At 38.9% G+C, this 19,160-nt stretch overlaps 1 protein-coding gene across 3 annotated transcripts; it reads right to left on the bottom strand.

Moving 5' to 3' along the window:
- Positions 1–8,521: 8,521 nt before the first annotated feature.
- FAM200B (family with sequence similarity 200 member B) lies at positions 8,522–17,205 on the bottom strand. 3 transcript variants are annotated; one of them, XM_037727940.1, is made up of 3 exons: positions 16,952–17,203; positions 12,083–12,310; positions 8,522–11,618 (listed from the first exon to the last, which is right to left on the bottom strand). In XM_037727940.1, exon 3 carries the CDS (start codon positions 11,566–11,568, stop codon positions 9,601–9,603), a length of 1,968 nt encoding a protein of 655 aa, XP_037583868.1. In that variant the 5' UTR covers positions 11,569–11,618; positions 12,083–12,310; positions 16,952–17,203; the 3' UTR covers positions 8,522–9,600. The 3 variants fall into 3 exon arrangements, with proteins under 3 accessions (XP_037583868.1, XP_017354214.1, XP_017354213.1); XM_017498725.2 differs by having other exon boundaries at positions 8,522–12,310; positions 17,068–17,205; XM_017498724.2 differs by having other exon boundaries at positions 8,522–12,310.
- Between the last annotated feature and the right edge of the window lie 1,955 nt (positions 17,206–19,160).

Below are 19,160 nucleotides of genomic sequence, written 5' to 3'. Positions count from 1 at the left end.
AGACGGGGTTTCACCATGTTGACCAGGATGGTCTCGATCTCTTGACCTTGTGATCCACCCGCCTCGGCCTCCCAAAGTGCTGGGATTACAGGCTTGAGCCACCGTGCCCGGCTGGTACTAGATATTATAAGGAATCTAAAGATGATTTGAATTATAGGAGAGGATGTGCAAATACTGTACTACACCACTTAAAATAAAGGCCTTGAGCATCTGTGGATTTTGGTATCCAGGGTTGTCCCAGAACCAATTCTCCATGGATACCTACTGCCAACTAACTTGTCAGAGGTCACAATCTCCCTTCCTGCTAGATGCAAAATCCTGGAGACAGTTTAAGAGAGCTGGTATTAACAGAATTCCAGGTGGAGGCCCAAGTCCTCAATTCTTACAGTAATGACAGCAATGAACTCTGAGTGCCTGGCAAACGCTTGACAAACATGAGGGAGGACAGCACAGGTGTAGGTGTTCTATCCTGTTTTATTTGAATCTCTTGTTTTCTATAACCAAAATCCACATTCTCCGGTTCAGTCCCTCCTTAAGTTAAATCCACTTTCCAGAGGTAAGCATTTTTAATTATTTCAACAGTTTTGTTCCTGGTGTTTACTTCCATATTTCTAAATAACATGTGTGAACCCTAAAAATCTGAGACAGATCTCAGTTAATTTAGAAAGTTTACCAAGGTTGAGGAGGGCATCTGTGACACAGCCTCAGGAAGTCCTGATGACATGTGCCCAAGATGGTTGGCGGACAACTTGGCTTTATACATTTTTTTTTTTTTTTTTAGATGGAGTTTCGCTCTTGTTGCTCAGGCTGGAGTGCAATGGTGCGGCCACAACCTCCACCTCCCCAGTTCAAGCGATCCTCAGCCTCCAGAGTAGCTGGGATTACAGGCATGAGCCACCATGCCTGGCTAAGTTTTTTGTATTTTTAGTAGAGATGGGGTTTCTCCACGTTGGTCAGGATGGTCTCCAACTCCCGACCTCAGGTGATCCGCCCGTCTTGGCCTCCTAAAGTGTTGGGATTACAGGCATGAGCCACCACGCCCAGCGGCTTTATACATTTTAGGGAGACATGAAACATCAATCAATATATGTGAGAAGTACATTGGTTCCGTCCAGAAAGGCAGGTACAACTTGAAGCAGGGAGGGGGCTTCCAGGTCACAGGTAGGTGAGACACAAATGGTTGCCTTCTTTTGAGTTTTTGATAAGCCTTTCCAAAGAAGGCCATCAGAATATGCATCTATCTCAGTAGGCAGAGGAATGACTTTGAATAGAATGGGAGGCAGGTTTGCTCTGAGCAGTTCCCAGAAGCCTGACTTTTCCATTTAGTTTAGTAATTTTGGGGCCCCAAGATTTTCCTTTCACACAGGCCTGGTATGGTTTGTCCCCACCAAATCTCATGTTAAATTGTAATCCCCAGTGTTGGAGGTGCGCCTGGTGGGAGGTGATTTGATCATGGGGGTGGGTTTCTCATGAATGGTCTAGCACCATCCCCTTGGTGCTGTTCTCATGATAGTGAGTGAGATCTGATTGTTTAAAAGTGTGTAGCACTTCTTCCCTCTCTCTCTTGCTCCCTGCTGCCACCACGTAAGACGCCTCGCTTCCTCTTTGCCTTCAACCACATTTGGAAACTTCCTGAAGCCTCCCCAGATGCAGAAGCCACTATGCTTCCTTTACAGCCTGAAGAACTGTGAGCCAATTAAACCTCTACACTGTTATGTTCTCACTCATAGGCAGGTGTTGAACAATGAGGACACATGGACACAGGGAGGGTGGCATCACACACTGGGGTCTGTCGGGGGCAGAAATAGGGGACAGCGGGGGGTGGGGAGTTGGGGAGAGATAGCATGGGGAGAAATGCCAGATATAGGTGATGGGGAGGAAGGCAGCAAAGCATACTGCCATGTGTGTACCTATGCAACAATCTTGCATGTTCTTCACATGTACCCCAAAACCTAAAATGCAATAAAAAAATGACTAGTTTAGGTATCTCTTTATAGCAATGCAAGAACAGACTAATACAATGCCTATATGCTATTTGTTGATGTTTCTGTTTCTTTCTTTTTTTTCCTTGACAGAGTCTCGCTCTGTCACTCAGGCCACAGTGCAGTGGTGCGATCTTGGCTCACTACAATCTCTGCCTCCCATGGTGAAGCGATTCTCCTGCCTTAGCCTCATGAGTACCTGGGATTACAGGTGTGCGCCACCAAGCCTGGCTAAATTTTCGTATGTTTAGTAGAGACGGGGTTTCATCATGTTGGTCAGGCTGCTCTTGAACTCCTGACTTTGAGATCCACCCACCTCGGCCTCCCAAAGTGCTGGGATTATAGGCGTGAGCCACCACGCCTGGCCCTTGTTTCTGTTTGGGATATTATTCTTTAATGTCCTAGTATGAAAAAAGAGATTTTAGCTTTAATCCTGTCTCACCTCCACAATGCATCCTTCTGTACCCTTCATTCTCCTAATATGGCTATATCACAACTCTAAATCTGTTATCAGCATTTAAAGTATTATGATCTTGCCAGCATTATTCATGGCTGAGCTTATAGCATTCTATGATTACATTTTATTTGTTGTAAACCACTTGTTTACCTTGGAGGTAATCATTGTCTATGCACCTCAATCCCTGCCCTGGCCACACACACACTTATTTGTGTATTTGCTTGATATTCTATGAACACCTATGATTATGGTCAAACTCTCTGATAGACATGTAAATCTCTTGAAACATTCAAAAACATCAGAGATATTGATCTCAGGGGGTGTGTATGATTTTTTTTTATTTTTCTTTTTTTTTTTTTTTTTTTNTTTTTTTGAGACGGAGTCTCACTCTGTCGCTCAGGCTGGAATGCAGTGGCATAATCTCGGCTCACTGCAACCTCTACCTACCATGTTCAAGTGATTCTCTTGCCTCAACCTCCTGAGTAACTGGGATTACAGGTACATGCCCCCACACCTGGCTAATTTTTTTTATTTTTAGTGGAGGTAGGGTTTCCAGGCCATCTGAAACTCTTGTCTTCCAGTGATCTGCAAGCCTCGGCCTCCCAGAGCTGGGATTATGGGCATGACCACTGTGCCCCACCTTTTTTTTTTTTTTTTTTTTTTTGTTGGGTTTTTTTTTTTTTTTTTTTTTTTTTTTGTGGGCAGGGGAGGGTGGGTTCTTGAAAACATCCTTCCTGGAGCTGTCCAGTTTTCTGTCTGAATCTGAGCTTCTTGCTCTCTCTACTTGCTACACAGCAGCCATCCTGGTAAATTCCTTTCATCTCTCCTGTGCTGCATGTCCTGTTTCCTAGTGATATGGTTTGGCTGTGTCCCCACCCAAATCTCAACTTGCATTGTAGCTCCTAGAATTCCCATGTGTTGTGGTAGAAAGACAGAGGGTGGTAATTGAATCATGGGGCAAGTCTTGCTCATGCTATTCTTGTGATAGTGAATAAGTCTCCTGAGATCTGATGGGTTTAGCACGGGTTTCCACTTTTGCTTCTTCCTTTTTCTCTTGCCACTGCCATGTAAGAAGTGCCTATCACTTCACACCATGACTCTGAGGCCTCCCAGGCATGTGGAACTGTAAGTCCAATTAACCCTCTTTTTGTTTGCAGTTTCAGGTACGTCTTTGAGTAGCATGAAAATGAACTAATACACCTAGATCTCATGTCCTCCTCTTTCTTCTTTTATGGAGCACATCTTCCAATAGCTTCTTGAAAAGATACATAGGGGACTAAACTTTCTGAGATTTTTGCATAAGAATTCAAAATGTCATTATTCTACCCCCACACTTGATTGAGAATTTGGTTGGGTTTCTGAGATTTTTGCATAAGAATTCAAAATTTCATTATTCTAACCTCACATTTGATTGAGAATTTAGTTGGGTAGATTTTTGTGTTAGAAAGCATTTCCCTTCAAAATTTTGAAGGCCTGTGCTCCATTATTATCTGTGTTGCTGTTGAGAAATCTGAAGTCATTTTCATATTTCTGTTTATTTGAACTTTTTGTTGTTGTTGTTTATTCTTTGGCCTATTTTTTTCTATCTGGAAGTTTTCAGAATTTCCTTGTATTCTCAAGAGTATGAAATTTCAGAGATGAACTTGGAGAAAGGTAGTTGTTTTTCATTGTAGTGGGCAATCCATGAGCCCTTTTAACCTGCAAACTCATGTCTTTAAATACTGAGATATTTTTTTCTGAGGAGGCAGACCCATACAGATTCACTGTCGGTAACTCAGATTCCTTCTACTGCTAACATATTTCGTGCTGTGAGACTCAGATATTTGCCACCCTTAACACATGCACAAATCTCATAAGGTTTTAAGGAGGTTTACAAATTTGCGTTGGGCTGCATTCAAAGCCGTCCTGGGCAGCATGTGGCCCGTGGGCTGTGGGTTGGAGAAGCTTGATCTAAAACAGAAAGAACACTGACAACTCAAAGGTAAGAAAAACAACCACATCTTAAAATTGGCAAAATAGTTGAACCTATATTTCACCAAAGAAGATATTTCATTCCTAGGTATTTACCAAAAGAAAAATGAAAATACATCTATGCCTGTTTGTAGAAGCTTAATTTGTAACTCAAAACAGTAAACAATGCAAATGACCAACGAGACTAGTAACTTGCAATATCATCATATAATAGAGTATTATTAGCAATACAAAAAAATGACAAAAATTTTAAAAATATGCTGAATGAAAGAAGCTAGATGTAAAAGAACACAAACTTTATTACTCCACTTATATAAACTTATAGAAGAAATAGTATGCTGATATACACAGTTGTGGTAAAAGGGATTTCAGATGGAGCTAATTGCCTGAGCAAAGGCAGAAAAGAAAAAAACCATGGAGCTTCTGGAAACAGTTGAAAGTTTGGTTTGATTGGTAAACAGGATGCAGACAGAAATTAGACAGGAAAGTTAGGTCATATCTTAAAGCCATTGAGCACAATGCTAAGGCATTTGCACTTTGTTCTCTTGATCATTATGAGTTATCAATAATTTCTGAGCTTCCTTATTGAAAACTGTGTTTCTTTTGTTGGCCAGAAATCTTGATTGCCAGAGAATAAAGAGATTATGCATTTAAAGGCCTTAGAATAGAATGTTTCACAGTGTACTTTCAATCATTGTTCTGAATGCTTATCTCATATGTTGCTATGTTTATTGTCTGTTGTGGAAGGCTGAAAAATAACCCAGCAAAGAAAGTTTAATTCATGTCCTAAACTCTGGAGCCTATAGATACTTTACATAGTAAGAAGGACTCTGCAGATGTGATTAAATTAAGGATCTTGAGATGGGGAGATTATATTGAATTATCTGGATGAGTCCAATATAATCCTAAAAGTCCTTATAGGAGGAAGTCTGGTAAATCAGAGACACAGAGAAAATTATGTGATAGCAAAAGCACAGAGATACTTGAAGATATTATGCTGCTGGCGCTGAAAATGCAAGAAGTAGCCATGAGACAGGGGATGCAGGCAGATTTCAGAAGCTTGGAAGGGTAAGGAAATGTTCTTCCCTGAATAATCCAGATGGAATGAATCCTGCTGACACCTTGACTTTCACCCCATTAAGACTTACATTGGACTCCAAAAAAGAATAAATTTATGTTGCTTTAAGCCATTATGTGGCATTCGCTAAGCAGCAATAGGAAACACATACAGCTTTGGGTACCTGAAACCATCCCTCTTTCTGCCTCCTTTTCCCTTCATTTCCAAGACTGAACTTGGGAATCACCAGGAGCAGGACTATTATTCTTGTCTAATCTTGACCAGAGTCCACAAGGAAAAAGCAAGATTGGAGAATAGGTGAGTTCAATCATCAAGAGAAAGATTTTTCTGGCTTCAAATTATGACAATTCTGCTGTAACGAACACTAAAATTATGGAAGTAATTTGGATTTGGATAATCTGTAGAGAGACTGGAATAATTTTCAGGAATATGATAGAAGAGGCCTAACATCCTCGAATAGCTGTTAGTGGAAACATGGGTATTATGAGGGCTTGAAAGTAAGTGACAGTATGGTAGAGAAAACTTATATTAGAGAAAAACACCATAAACTGTAGAAATACAGATGTTAAAAATGCTGCTGGTGAAGGCTCACAAAGAAATGAGAAACTTAGTTTTTGAAACTAAAGGAAAAAGAGTTCTTTTTATATAGTGGTAGGAAGCTTAGATGAATTGTGTCCTAAAATTGTAAGAAAACAGAACTTTTAAGCAATGTATTTGTACAAAGTTTCCAAGCAGTGATGAAAATCTGACTTGGTTTATCGTTGCTTTTAGAAAAATGAGAGAGGAAAGGGATAAACTGAGAAAACTGTTAGAAAATAAAACCAGGATTCGATGATTTGAGAAATACTCAGCCTATTGAGATTGCAAAGGATGCCAAAGCTAAGAGATCCACTGTAAGGAAAGCATGCTCTGGTGAGAAGGCCAACAATGTGGCTGTACATCCTTCTATAAAAAGTTTTTGAATTTTAAATTGTGGTAAAATATACATAGTATGAAATTTATCTTAACTATTTTTAAGTGTGGGTAGTCTTTTGCTACTGCTTAGGAAGTACTAAAGATTATTTAGTTACACAGAGGGCTCTTTGAAGAGGCATATGACGCACAAACCCCCTCAACCAATCTCAGCAGAAGTCCCAAGTAGAGATAGAATTATTCAGGAACCATCTGTTGAGGAGCCTCTCTTTCAGTGGAGTGAATCCCTATAACCCACAATGTTTTGTTTTACCAACAGAAACACTGTCAAATTGGACTAAAAGGGACAGAGAAGACAAAATGAAAGAAGGCACTCGAGCTCCCTAAATTCTACCAGCAAGAAACAGACTGACAAAACTACTCAGTGACAGACATCAAAAAGGATGGCTCTGAGGGTGAAGCCCCAGGTATAGAGGACAGTTGCCGGAGCCACAGCTATTCCCAGGCTTTATAACCTGATGGAATTTGTCCATGAGACTTTGAAAGGGATTGGGTGGTGTCTCCTTTCTGAATGAGAACATCTATGATTGCTCCCCTATTTCTGTCCCACTACTGTTTTAGAGCACAGATCTTGCTTCCTAGTTTCATAGGTCTTTAGATATAAAATTTTGCTCCAGAATCGATTACGCTCAGAGCTGCACCCATATCTAATTCAGATATGAGATTTTGGACTTTTTAGTTGATGAAACTTGACTTGGACTTGAGCTAATGCTATAATGGGCTGAGATCTGTGGGGACCTTAGGATGGGTGAATGTATTTTTCAAGTGGAATGGATGAGTCTTTGGGGACCAGAGGGTGGACTATAGTAGCCTTAATAGCCTCCCCAAAGATGTCTACATCCTACTCCCTGAAACCCGTAAATGTTACCTTACATAGTAAAAGAGATTTTACAGGACAGAGATACTCACAGAAAGACACAAACCTCTGGATCAGAGAAACAATTTCTTATTCATAGCAAAAATAGCAGCCAGAGTAGCATTGTGTGTGTTCCCATGCTCCAATTCCTATAACGTCATACAGTATGGGCCAGGTGTTACCTCTGAATGCAGTGGGTTGCACCACAGAAGAGGAGCCCCACATTTTAATAGTTTCTAGGCTTTTATGGAGCTGCTGACATGTCTCGCCATCTTCTCCAGAGATTACTCATTATTTCTGGAATGTAGGCAAATTCCCTTCCTAGTGTGAGAAAAGAGAAGGCTTATCTTTACTTCCCTGGGATGTCTCTAGGGGAGGTGCTATCTCTAGCTTCACTATCCAGGAATGTTTCCTTTATACATCCTTAATTTAAAAGTGAACACTGTCAAATGGGGGATTCAGACTGTGCAGAAATATGAGCTACTCACAGAAAATGATTTTTCAACACTTTATTTCAAGCATCAAAAAAAGAAAAAATCAATTACCTTCAATAGAATAGGAAATCTGAAAAATCAAATATTACAAGGCTAGGCATGATAGCAGATGGAAAGGAACTGCTACCCTGTAAGATTTTAATGAGAAAGACCATGCCAAAATAGTATCACCCAGTGAAGGAAGGAGTACACAGAGAGGCAGAAGTTGAAATTAGTTTGAAGACTATATATTACACAATATACATTGCTTAAGCATCCACAACAATGTGAAGAAGCAGCATCAACGCCTTTCTGGATGCTTACAGAAGTTATGTCAAAATCAAATTTTTTCTTTCTTTTTTGAGATCGAATCTCACTCTGTCGCCCAGGCTTGAGTGCAGTGGCGCAATCTTGGCTCACTGCAAACTCCACCTCCTGGGTTCAAGTGATTCTCCTGCCTCAGCCTCCCAGGTAGCTGGGATTACAGGCGCCGTCACCATGTCCAGCGAATTTCTGTATTTTTAGTAAAGACGGGGTTTCGCTAGGTTGGCCAGGCTGGTCTTGAATTCCTGACCTCAGGTGATCTGCCTGCTTCAGCCTCCCAAAGTGCTGGGATTCCAGGTGTGAGTCACTGCCCCCGGCCCCAAAATCAGATTTTAAAAAGTAAAAAAGGCAAAGAAATTTGCCACATACTTAATAATTATTACTGGAAATGACTGCAAATTAGAGATGTTAGGTATTATTGATTCATTTATTCTTTAGTAAATGGATATTAAATACATACTATGTATCATGCAAATGAACATCATCTCCCCAACTATGGAAGAAGGATAGTAATCAAATAATTATGAATTACATATTCCAGGGTGGCAGAATGATAGTAATAAAAATTATTACAAATTATGTACTACAAGAAAAACAAATAAATAAAAGGAATAATGGAGGATTTACCCTAAGGTGGTTAGAAAGGTTTCTCTAGGGAAGTGACATTTAATTTTTTTGAGACAGGATTTCACTCTGTTGCTCAGGCTGGACTGCAGTGGTGCAATCATAGATGACTGCAACTTCAAACCCCTGAGCTTGAGCGACCTTCTGCCTCAACCTCCTGAGTAGCTGGGACTACAGGTGTGCAACAACACACTAGGCTTATTTTTTAAAAAATTTTTTAGCAGAAACAAGGTCTCACTATGTTGTCCAGGCTGGTCTTGAACTCCTGGGCTCAAGTGATCCTTCTGCCATGGCCTGCCAAAGTGCTGGGATTACAGATCTGAGCCACATGCCCAGTGAGGGGGGAGTAACATTTAGTCCAGACTTATTCTAAGAATTTAAAATAATGACCAGAGTGTCTTTTAAAACCTAACTCGGATCATCTCTCTCCTTTGCTTAAACAAACACTTCAACTGTTCTCTTTTCCATTGACAAAAGCCAGAGGCCCAATAATGGTCTACAGAATCCTTCATGGTTTGGTTTCCCAGTACTTACTACACTTTCCATAGCACTTAAGAGCTTCTAAATATTATAAAGCTTATTTATTATGTTAATTATCAATTTCTCTTTACCAGGATATAAAATCCACTAGGGAATTATCTGTTTTGTTCACTTTTGTATCCCAAATGTCTCTGGAATAATTCCTGGCCTCTAACAGAAATTCATTAAATTTTTGTTCAATGAACATAAAATAATTTTATTAAATATAACAAAAATTAAAACATAAGTACCACATACAAGGTTATAGTCCCATTTAAATATAATATAGAATAATACTACAAAATAAGAAATACAAAAACAAAAACTAGGTAAGATTTTATTTACTATGATAGGTGTGCTTGCCTGTTCATAAGTTCATTCCAGTCTGGAACACAGGAAGATAATGCTACCCGCATAGCTGCTTTACCATTCAGCCCATTCCTTTCCTTTGTTTTTAACTGGGTGAAGATAGAAAACCCTAGTTCACACAAACTAGTAGTTGTGAATGGTAGTAATAGCAGGACACTCTTTCTACTTAACAATGGAAAGTCTTCCTTTACCTTAATCCAAAATGCTGATAAACTTAAGGTCTCATAATCATTCTTCAATGTATATGAAGAATTAAGCTGTAATAATTCGTTCTCTTCTTCAGGCACCAAGTTTAGCTCAATTATTGATTCAGGGCTTCGAAAAGCAAATGGATCTTTTACCCAGCTGTTTTCCCTTAATGTTTCAAATTTTTCTTCTGGAAAAAAGTGGTTAAAAGTTTGAGATAGAGAAGTGAGATGCAACAATATCTCTAATTTTATTTCTTTCAAAATGTTTTCATTAATAATATTCTCTTCAATATGTTGCAAAAATCTTGGAAGCATGTAGTAGCTAGGACGATTACTTTTGAGTCTTGCTTGCCATAACAATAATGTCTTTTGAAATCCCTGGATACGTTCAACATGTTGGAATACATCACTGTTTTTCCCCTGTAGTTTTAAACTCAGTTCATTAAGAATGCTAAACATATCAGTTAAATATGCCAATTTTGTTACCCAAATATCATCTTCAAAAATATTTGCCAAATGAGACTTTTTTTCAATGAGACAGAAGTGAATCTCATTCCTGAGCTCATAAACCCTGCTTAGTATTTTCCCTTGAGACAACCAACGAACTTTGGTATGATATAGTAAGTGGGTATGATTAGTTCCAATCTCTGAACAAAATTTTTCAAGAAGCCGGCTATTCAGTGAATTTCCTTTAATAAAATTAACAACTTTCACTGCATTTTTCAATACTTCCATGAGATTCTGTGGAATTTCTCTGGATGCTAAACCTTCACGATGTATAAAACAATGATTCCACACAGTACCATCATTAGTAACTTCTAGTAATTCTTTAATTACTCTGCTATGCTTTCCAGTTATGGTTGCTGTGCCATCACTTGTAATTCCTTTACAGTTTTTCCAGTTTAACTTATATTGGCCAACTATGCGCCTTTCTAATTCTGTAAAAATATCTAATCCACTTAGGTGTGAGGTTAAATTTAAAAAACACAAAAAATCCTCCATAAAATCATCTTGCCATGCATATCTGACGTAAACAAAAAGTGTTGTGCAGCTTCCAATATCAGTGCTTTCATCAAGCTGGATTGCAAAATCTATACCAGACTGTAAGCGAGTAATAAGCATTGTTTCTAAATGTTCTGCAATAGTACAAATTCGAAGTGATATTGTGTTATCATTAGGTATAGTTTTTAATTTATCAGCTGATTTATCATCAAATATTGTACGTACCATATCCAAACATGCTGGAAGAATAATTTTTTCAGCAGCTGTGTTAACTATTTTCTCTTTTGCCACACGATATGCAACTAAATATGATGATAATAAGGCTTTCTCACTAATGGTAGAACTAAGAAACTGTGTTGATAATTTTATGTCTTTTTTCTTCCTTTGAAAATATTCAAGAGGCTTATCAATAAGTTCAACATGCTGAGTTTCTAAGTGCCTTTTTAATTTCGAAGGTTTTAAGCTTTCATTCGCAAGAATATTATTACAAATAACACACTGAGGTCTGTCATTTTCAAACGGTTTTTCACATTTGATAAAGCCATATTTTAAGTAATCTTCATTATAACGTCTTGCACTTACTTTTTTCTTTTTGAAATGTGGCTCAAATGAAGTTGAAATTTGCAGATTAGAGTCAGTATTTTTCTCAATATTGCCACTATTCACAATTCCAGATTCAACAGATGAACTTGAACATGCTTCTGCATATTTCACTTCACTATTCCTCTTTCTTTTAATAAAGAAATGATCCATTTTACTAACAATTTGTTCCAGTTTGATTAAAATGTTATAATTGGCACTAACTCAAAAAAGAAGAAAAAAAAATACATAGTCTAAATAACATATTTTCAAAACTACACTCAAAGTTTGCAATTGAATCCAGTTGAGTATCTCAGACTTCACAACTAGTTGCAAGTCACTGTAATATAAAACTTGACTATGCATTAACCTTGCTATTATGAAAATCAAGCACGACACCCAGGAGCAAATGCCCGAAAATCATTTCTTGGCCAATATACATTCTATTCATCCTATCCCCTCCATCAAATACCTTTCTCACAAATTGAAATTGACCTCAGCATTCCTTGCAATGTGCACAATTCAGGCAAAGGATTCATGCAAAATACTTTGATATTTTACATTTTATTTATTTTTTAAATGTTCATTATGACTCACAGAATTGCTTTCATGCCTCACTAATGGGTCTCACACATATTGTGAAAAATACTGATATAGAGACATTTTGTGCCCTTTACTGTGCTGGTACCTTGAGTATGTCTGCTTGATGATGAAAGAATCTAGCTGATCCGCTAAACTGTTGACTTGTATAAAAACATCTTCAAGTAGTGGAAATTTATCTTAGATTTCCATTCCTTAATCATATTTATGGTCTGATCTAGTAAGGAGCCAATGAGGTTTTCCATGGCTAGGTCAAATATCAGGTTGGAGCTGATGATATATTTTTATGGAACTTTCCTGGGAATGCATCCTTGACCTGGGAATAAGATGAGAGATAAAACATGAAAGTATCACAGAACAAAGTAATATTACTGCCAGCTATGGGGGCCTTTATGATATCTAAGATCATGGACGGTGAGGCAAAAAGTCTATAACTCTATCATTATCTTAGGCCTATTTCTATAAGGCAAACCACTTCAATCGAGACTGGTAAACAGAAAAATAGTGACAGTAAAACTCAGAAGTTGGCATCAGGAGTTGGAAAGTGTATTAACAAAACGGAATACAGCAAGCCATGAAGGAATATAGCTTATTCACCATACATACTTCCTTTTTGCTTGGCCACACCTATCTTGGTCATGCCTGCCTTGGTAGTACTGCACTGCTCTCTTGGATCATAGTGTACTTCAGTCTTATGGCCGTAACGGTAGTTCCAGCCCTTCCTTACCCATGTTTTCTATCAAATTATCTCAAGTTTTTTGGAAGAGGAGCAGTCTTACATTTACTGTAGTATTTATTTATTAGGAATTCAACATGTCTTAACTATGTTAATGCTATATCTTTATTAGGACTGTTTGTATTAACTGTATTTTCTTATTTTTCTATAGTTAATGCACTGGTATCTGGGTGGGTCCTTGATGACTGGGGAGGTACTACCTCTACCAGGGTTAGCTAATTCCTACGCAATCTAACCAATCCAGAACCCCCATACCTATACTCACACCCAACATAGACATCTTGGGTTCTTATACTCCAGACCAATATTGCCCTGTCCTAATCACTCCAGGACCAGCTACCAGGAAACTAGGGATATCCCCTATGTCCTAAGTCAGCCAAAATTATTTAAACCAGCCAATTTTAACCCTGTTCAAGCCTGCTTATCCAGTTTTGCCCATTACTTCTTAATAAAAGCAAATAAAGGCTTTCCCGCAGTTTCCTTGTACTTCCTCTCCCCACTGACCCTGCTGCTTCTAGGTATGGTACCCTTGCATGGTGTAAGGTGCTGTGCTTCCTGTTTCTATGGATACATGAGTATAAAAATTTCTTCTTTCATGACAGTCATTTTCACATCTGCATATCTTACCATATTTGAGTAAAATAAATCTTGAGTACATTTTAAAACACTGTTATTTTGTGGTACTGCTCTAGTTACGAAGTTGTATAGTTTGGCCCTAAACCTCTTTTTCTTGATCAGGTATTTTACCTTTTAATACAATTATTATGCAGACCATGAGTTCTTCCAGGAAGTCAAAATCTTAAATGCTTTAACAATGGTTAAATAGCTACAAATTTATTATATATGGTAGCTGGTTGTACCTTAAAAGGTGTGCAACTGGGAGAGAATTCAGGACCTGGTAGGTGCCTTTGACTTAATCTTGGTTAGATGCTTCCTTGAAAGATGACATGCTGGCCGGGCACAGTGGCTCACACCTGCAATCCCAGGACTTTGGGAGGCCGAGGTGGGCAGATCACCTGAGGTCAGGAGATCAAGACCAGCCTAGCCAACATGGTGAAACCCCCATCTCTACTAAAAATAAAAAATTAGCCAGGTATGGTGGTATGCACCTATAATCCCAGCTACTCGGGAGGCTGAGGCAGGAGAATCGCCTGAACCAGGGAGACAGAGGTTGCAGGAGCCGAGATCGTGCCACTGTACTTCAGCCTGGGTGACAGAGTGAGACTCTGCCCTCCCGCCCCGCCCCCCCCAAAAAAGATGACATGTTACAAATACTTAACCTTGGTTGGAAAGAGACAAAGCTTTTCTTAGGAGGTTTTATGTCATATGCCAAGGTTATTAGCAGGACTAAAGAGTTTATGGTAAATGCCTCTTGGAAGTCCCAGTACAGTGAGTGGTCATCAATATTTTAGACCAGAACTACACTGCTGAAGGTAAATGATCCAGATCTCTTTTTAATGCATAAGAAAAGTTGAAGGGCAATATACAGAGCCTTGAAACGGCCTAAACCAGATAAACAGCTGCCTGAAAGAGAATATTGACACTTCCTTCCATAGTTAAAAGTTCATATAAGGATGCTAGCATATTTTAATGCTTCAACTCTCCCCCAAGAAACCTCAAACTGCTACAATTTTGTCCTTCTGCTACCTCTCCCTAAATATTTACCATATATAGCTCAAGAAAAGCAATGCTAAACAAAACGTGCTACGAAGTCTTTTGTTTGACTTTATTTACTTACATCTCTGAAACCAGCCTTAATGAGAAGCCAGAGGAACTCTTGGGAGAAGTTCAAACTTGAGGTTCTGGCCTAATCATAAGTTCTCGAACTTTAATTTAAACAGACATTCTCAATTAGTACTCAATGTAAATCAGAACATGTTCATACCTGAACACGATGTAGTATACCAGTGTGATTTCATAACCTAGATGGGTTCTGCTGGCTAAAATACCAGACCTATGAATGTGTACACTGATGCTTAAGAATGTGTGCACTGAAACTGGCTCCTGTGGCTACATGGCCAAATTTCCAAGTAATAACACTTGTTATTCAGCTATCCATCTACTTGGCCTCCCTTGAGAAGAGTTCCAATTAAGGTAACCAAATATTTGTAGTGGAAAGTTTCTTATACACCAAGGTGTATTAACACGGTCATATGATCTGGTTTCAGGTTAGTGATTTCCCATTAATAAATCTTATCTACCTATTCCTAGAATAGTGCTTATTGTATGGTAGTTACTCAATGTGTTTGAAAGAATGAGAAAATTAGTGATACCTGTAGTAAACTGTAGAACGCACATTCTATTTTTATCACAGTGAATAAAAAATAAGTTATCCAACTATATTTGGACAATTTGGAAATATATAAGAAAAAGGCTAATACAGCATATTATTTAAAATAGGACTATCAAAGATTCTATTTTAAATGTTAAGAAATAGTAGAAACAATGATCCTGTAAAAACATACATGTGAAGTAAATTTAGATTTAGCTTTTAAAGCTTGGAACCTAAATCTACCTGAAAACAAAAAACATTTTAAAAAGTATCTTATTTTTATATTACTATATACAGATAATTATTCTCTTAGAAGCAGTTGTCTTTTAACCTTTCTGTTCTTTCATATTCTTACTGTTCATGTTTCAATCCCCTTTGAAAGTTTATAACACTAGTTCACTATTGTTTTAAAAAGGATTTTTTAAAGGGTTTACTCTCCCTCCTAAATCAGACAGTTCACCTATAGTAATAGCAGTGGCAGTATATTGGGGAACAGATCTGGTAGATGTGGTGATGAAAGCATGGGGATGTTCTTTTTTAACTGAATTGGATGCAAGGTATCAGCTAAGTGAGAGGCCAAAGTAGAAAATGTTGCAAGATTGACAGAAGAAAATATGAAATATTAATAATTGTTTAGAAATGTGATAACAGATTAGGAAAATGTTTTAGGATTTTTAGTATGGCTGGTTGTCTTACGTGTGTGCTTAATGCAATGATTGTTATTGTTATAATGTTTGATAGTCTTGAATTCCCTGTCAATAATCTTTTATATCCTAAGATATATCTCTAGTGTGCTGTGAGTATCATCTTCCGAAAATACAACTCTGATCAGTTTCTCATAATTGGAAAAGCATTTAACGGCACTCAACAACTCTTCAGGATAATATCCCTTAAGCTTCAGCTTCATCTTTCCAGGTTTCTCCTTCATCACATGACTTCCATACATTCTACATTTCAGTACTAAATTCTTGAAACAGTTCATGCACTTTCATGTCTCTGCTTTTAGCTAGCAATCCCTTTGCCTGGAATACTCCTGTTGGGTCATATGAAGTCCTATTCATTCTTTTTTACTTTGTTCAAATGCTACAGCAGTCATACATTCAACTAACATTTAGCTACCTACCGTACCTAAAGAATGTCAGGCACTGAGGATACCGAACAATGGACAGTGACATATTCAATTCACAGAATATCCGTTCAGCTATTAAGATGAATGAGGTGGAGTTACACAACACTGACAAATCTTAAAAACATTAAGTAAAACAAGCTAGCTGCAAAAAGATATTTATAGATATACACATTACTGATTGCTTGGTGTTAGGGAGAGTGGTTTCCCTGGGCAAAAGGGAAGAGAATGAGATGGGGTCGAGCTGACAAACGATTTCAGTCACTTATATTATCATTTATTTCTCCAATTCACTGGTGAGTACATATGTATTATAGTTTTGTTTCTACCTTTTGTCTGTCTAAAGGATTAAAAAAAAGGATGTAATGCCTTTTTAAAATCCTTTAGACAGACAAAAGGTAGAAACAAAAGACGCTGCAAATCTGTCATACAGCCACTAACTTAAAATTACCTTCCATCTCTTGCACTTCTCTTTGTTTCCTGTTTTGACATTATGCACACATTAGTTACTAGGCCTAAGAGTGGAAACTATCAGGTGCCAGCTTTAGCTAGATTAAAACATGGTCCTCTTCCTAGGAGATTCCTGATCGGTTTCCTCCCGTCCTCCATGGCGCCAACTAGGATTTCAAAGAACTTTGGCCTGAACCCTCGGCCGACCCTAGAAAAACCGCCTTTCAGGCCCGGATTGCTGCCGCTCTCACCTTCCTTCAATTCATACCGGGGGCAAAACCAAGACTTTATTTCCCTGCAACGAACCCTGGAATGCTTCGCTTTAGCGGACTCCGGTCCACTCCCACCAAATGTTGCCCTTTTTTCGTCTCACCTCCAGCCCAGCTGCCGCGACCCGGCCGAGCCCGAGGCCGCAAGCCTCAGGTCTCTTCAGCGGAGCTGCAGCTCGGATCTCCTCTCATTCTCTCCGCAAGACCACTTCCGGCCTACCTCACAGGTTCCACAGTTGAGCCGGAAAAAACTGGATCGGCCCTCTGCGCAGGCGTGAAACAGGGGCGGTGTCAGGAGGTGCCTGTTCCAGTTTTCCACCTCCCTACTCTCTGCCAGCAGTCTCGCGGGATTTCCTCCTCTCGCGGGAGTTATTTGAACGCCCAGGCGGTAACAACCCCCTAGGCGCCTGGGGCCCCCTGACTGGAAACTCAGGGAATACTCCGCGAAGAGCTCTGCGTCTGAGCTGGCGGTCTGGCTGGCTGTAGCCGAGCGCGGGCAGGGCTCGTCTCGACAGAATCCCAGAGCCATGTGAGCGAAAAGAGACTGCTGCGGATTAAGGAGGCCTTTAGGCTGGCGCAGCTGCCGCACCACAACCAGGGGAAGCTGGTGGTGGCTCCTGCCGCGGGGTGAGCGTTTACGGTCGTCGCCCGCGCCAGCGCCGGCCCGGCGGGGCCAGGACTCTCGTTCAGAAACTCCAAGGTGATTTTCACAGTCTCTGTGGAAGAATTATAGAGAATTTTGAACTTTGATATTATTTCACCTGTTTATTTATTTAGAGACTCACATTGCATTTAATAAGCATAGTAGTCCTGTGCTACTCCTTGTAACCCAAGGTTACAGGTCATTGATTTTTAACATAAACCTGCATTTCATTAGATTTAAATATGTATATTTTTGTCCTCTTTAAGATTGTAACAAATCACAGTTTTTGATCATTAACAAGATAGGTCCGTGCAAATAGGTGCATCTGTGTCACGAAATATTTTTCTGGTTGATATGTATATATGATATATTACATATATATATATCATCTATATCACATATATGTTATGTTTATTTTCTGTATACTGATGGCAAAATTTAGATGCTTGATTAGGTTCAAATTTGACTGCTTGCACTTGGGGGCAAAATACTTCTTATGTGGTAGTTTGTAAACATCCTATTGCATCATATCAGGAGGTGAAAGGCTTCAATAATATTTTTGAAACAGTGTCCTAATATATATAAATTATTATAGAGCAGTAATATATAATTTCCATAAGCCATGTTCCTGTATAGTCATATCTCTTCTAGTCTCCTATTTATTTTTAGATGGAGTCCAGAAAGTTAAGTATTTGCCAAAGGTCAGACAGCTATTTAATAGTAAAAGTAGGGCTCTTTTTCACTCACCTCTCACCGCTTTTAAAATTTTGTCTCATAAGCTTTTGATATCTGTGCATCAGAAAGAATTCTGTTTGAGGTGGTCAGAATGGCATTTCTGCCTATTCAACTAGAACAGGAGTTTTGAGTGGGCACGATGGCTCACGCCTGTAATCTCAGCACTTTGGGAGGCCGAGGTGGGCAGATCATCAGAGGTCAGGAGTTCAAGACCAGCCTAGCTAACATAGTGAAACCCCGTTTCTACTAAAAATACAAAAAATTAGCTGGGCATGGTGGTGCACACCTGTAATCCCAGCTACTCGGGAGGCTGAGGCAGGACAGTCCTTTGAACCCAGGAGGCGGAGGTTGCAGTGAGCTAAGTCGCGCCTCTTCTCTCCAGCCTGGGCAATGAGCAAAATTCAGTCTCAAAAAAAAAAACAACAGGAGTTTTGTGACTGAGAAGTTAAGACATAATGAAAGTTCAACTCCTTGAGTGGTTCTGTTTTTTGCACTGCCTGTATGGTAGCTAAGACTTGAGTTTGAAAGCAATAGTTAGAGAGGTTAGGTAGATCTAAGCCTGAAGCCTTGTAAATTGAGGATAGGAAGAATGCAGGCAATAGTATTTATAGGCTATAATAGTTGGTCATTTGCTCCTAAATAATTTTTATTTGTGGTATTTATTCACCTCATTTTAAAATAGTAGCTTTGCTTCCCATGTTAATTTCTACTTATTGTCTTATGTTAACTGTAAATTAATCTTATTGTGAAGAAAATGAGTTATGGAACAAAATATAGGAAGTGAAAACTAGAAGGAGGTAGCTTTCCACTATAAGTTATGTAACTTAACAAATAAAATCAATGATGTGGAAAAATCTTCTACAACCCTGGTTATACTTCACAGAAATACCTTACAGTTGCTTCATCTGTTTGATGTGTAAAGTCTGTAGTGGCAG

This window comes from Cebus imitator, unplaced genomic scaffold (assembly GCF_001604975.1).
Source record: "Cebus imitator isolate Cc_AM_T3 unplaced genomic scaffold, Cebus_imitator-1.0 Scaffold249, whole genome shotgun sequence".
In the NCBI taxonomy this organism is placed as follows: Eukaryota; Metazoa; Chordata; class Mammalia; order Primates; family Cebidae; genus Cebus; species Cebus imitator.
Note: the sequence above shows the minus strand (reverse complement) of the source record. Positions and strands in the feature narration are given on the sequence as shown.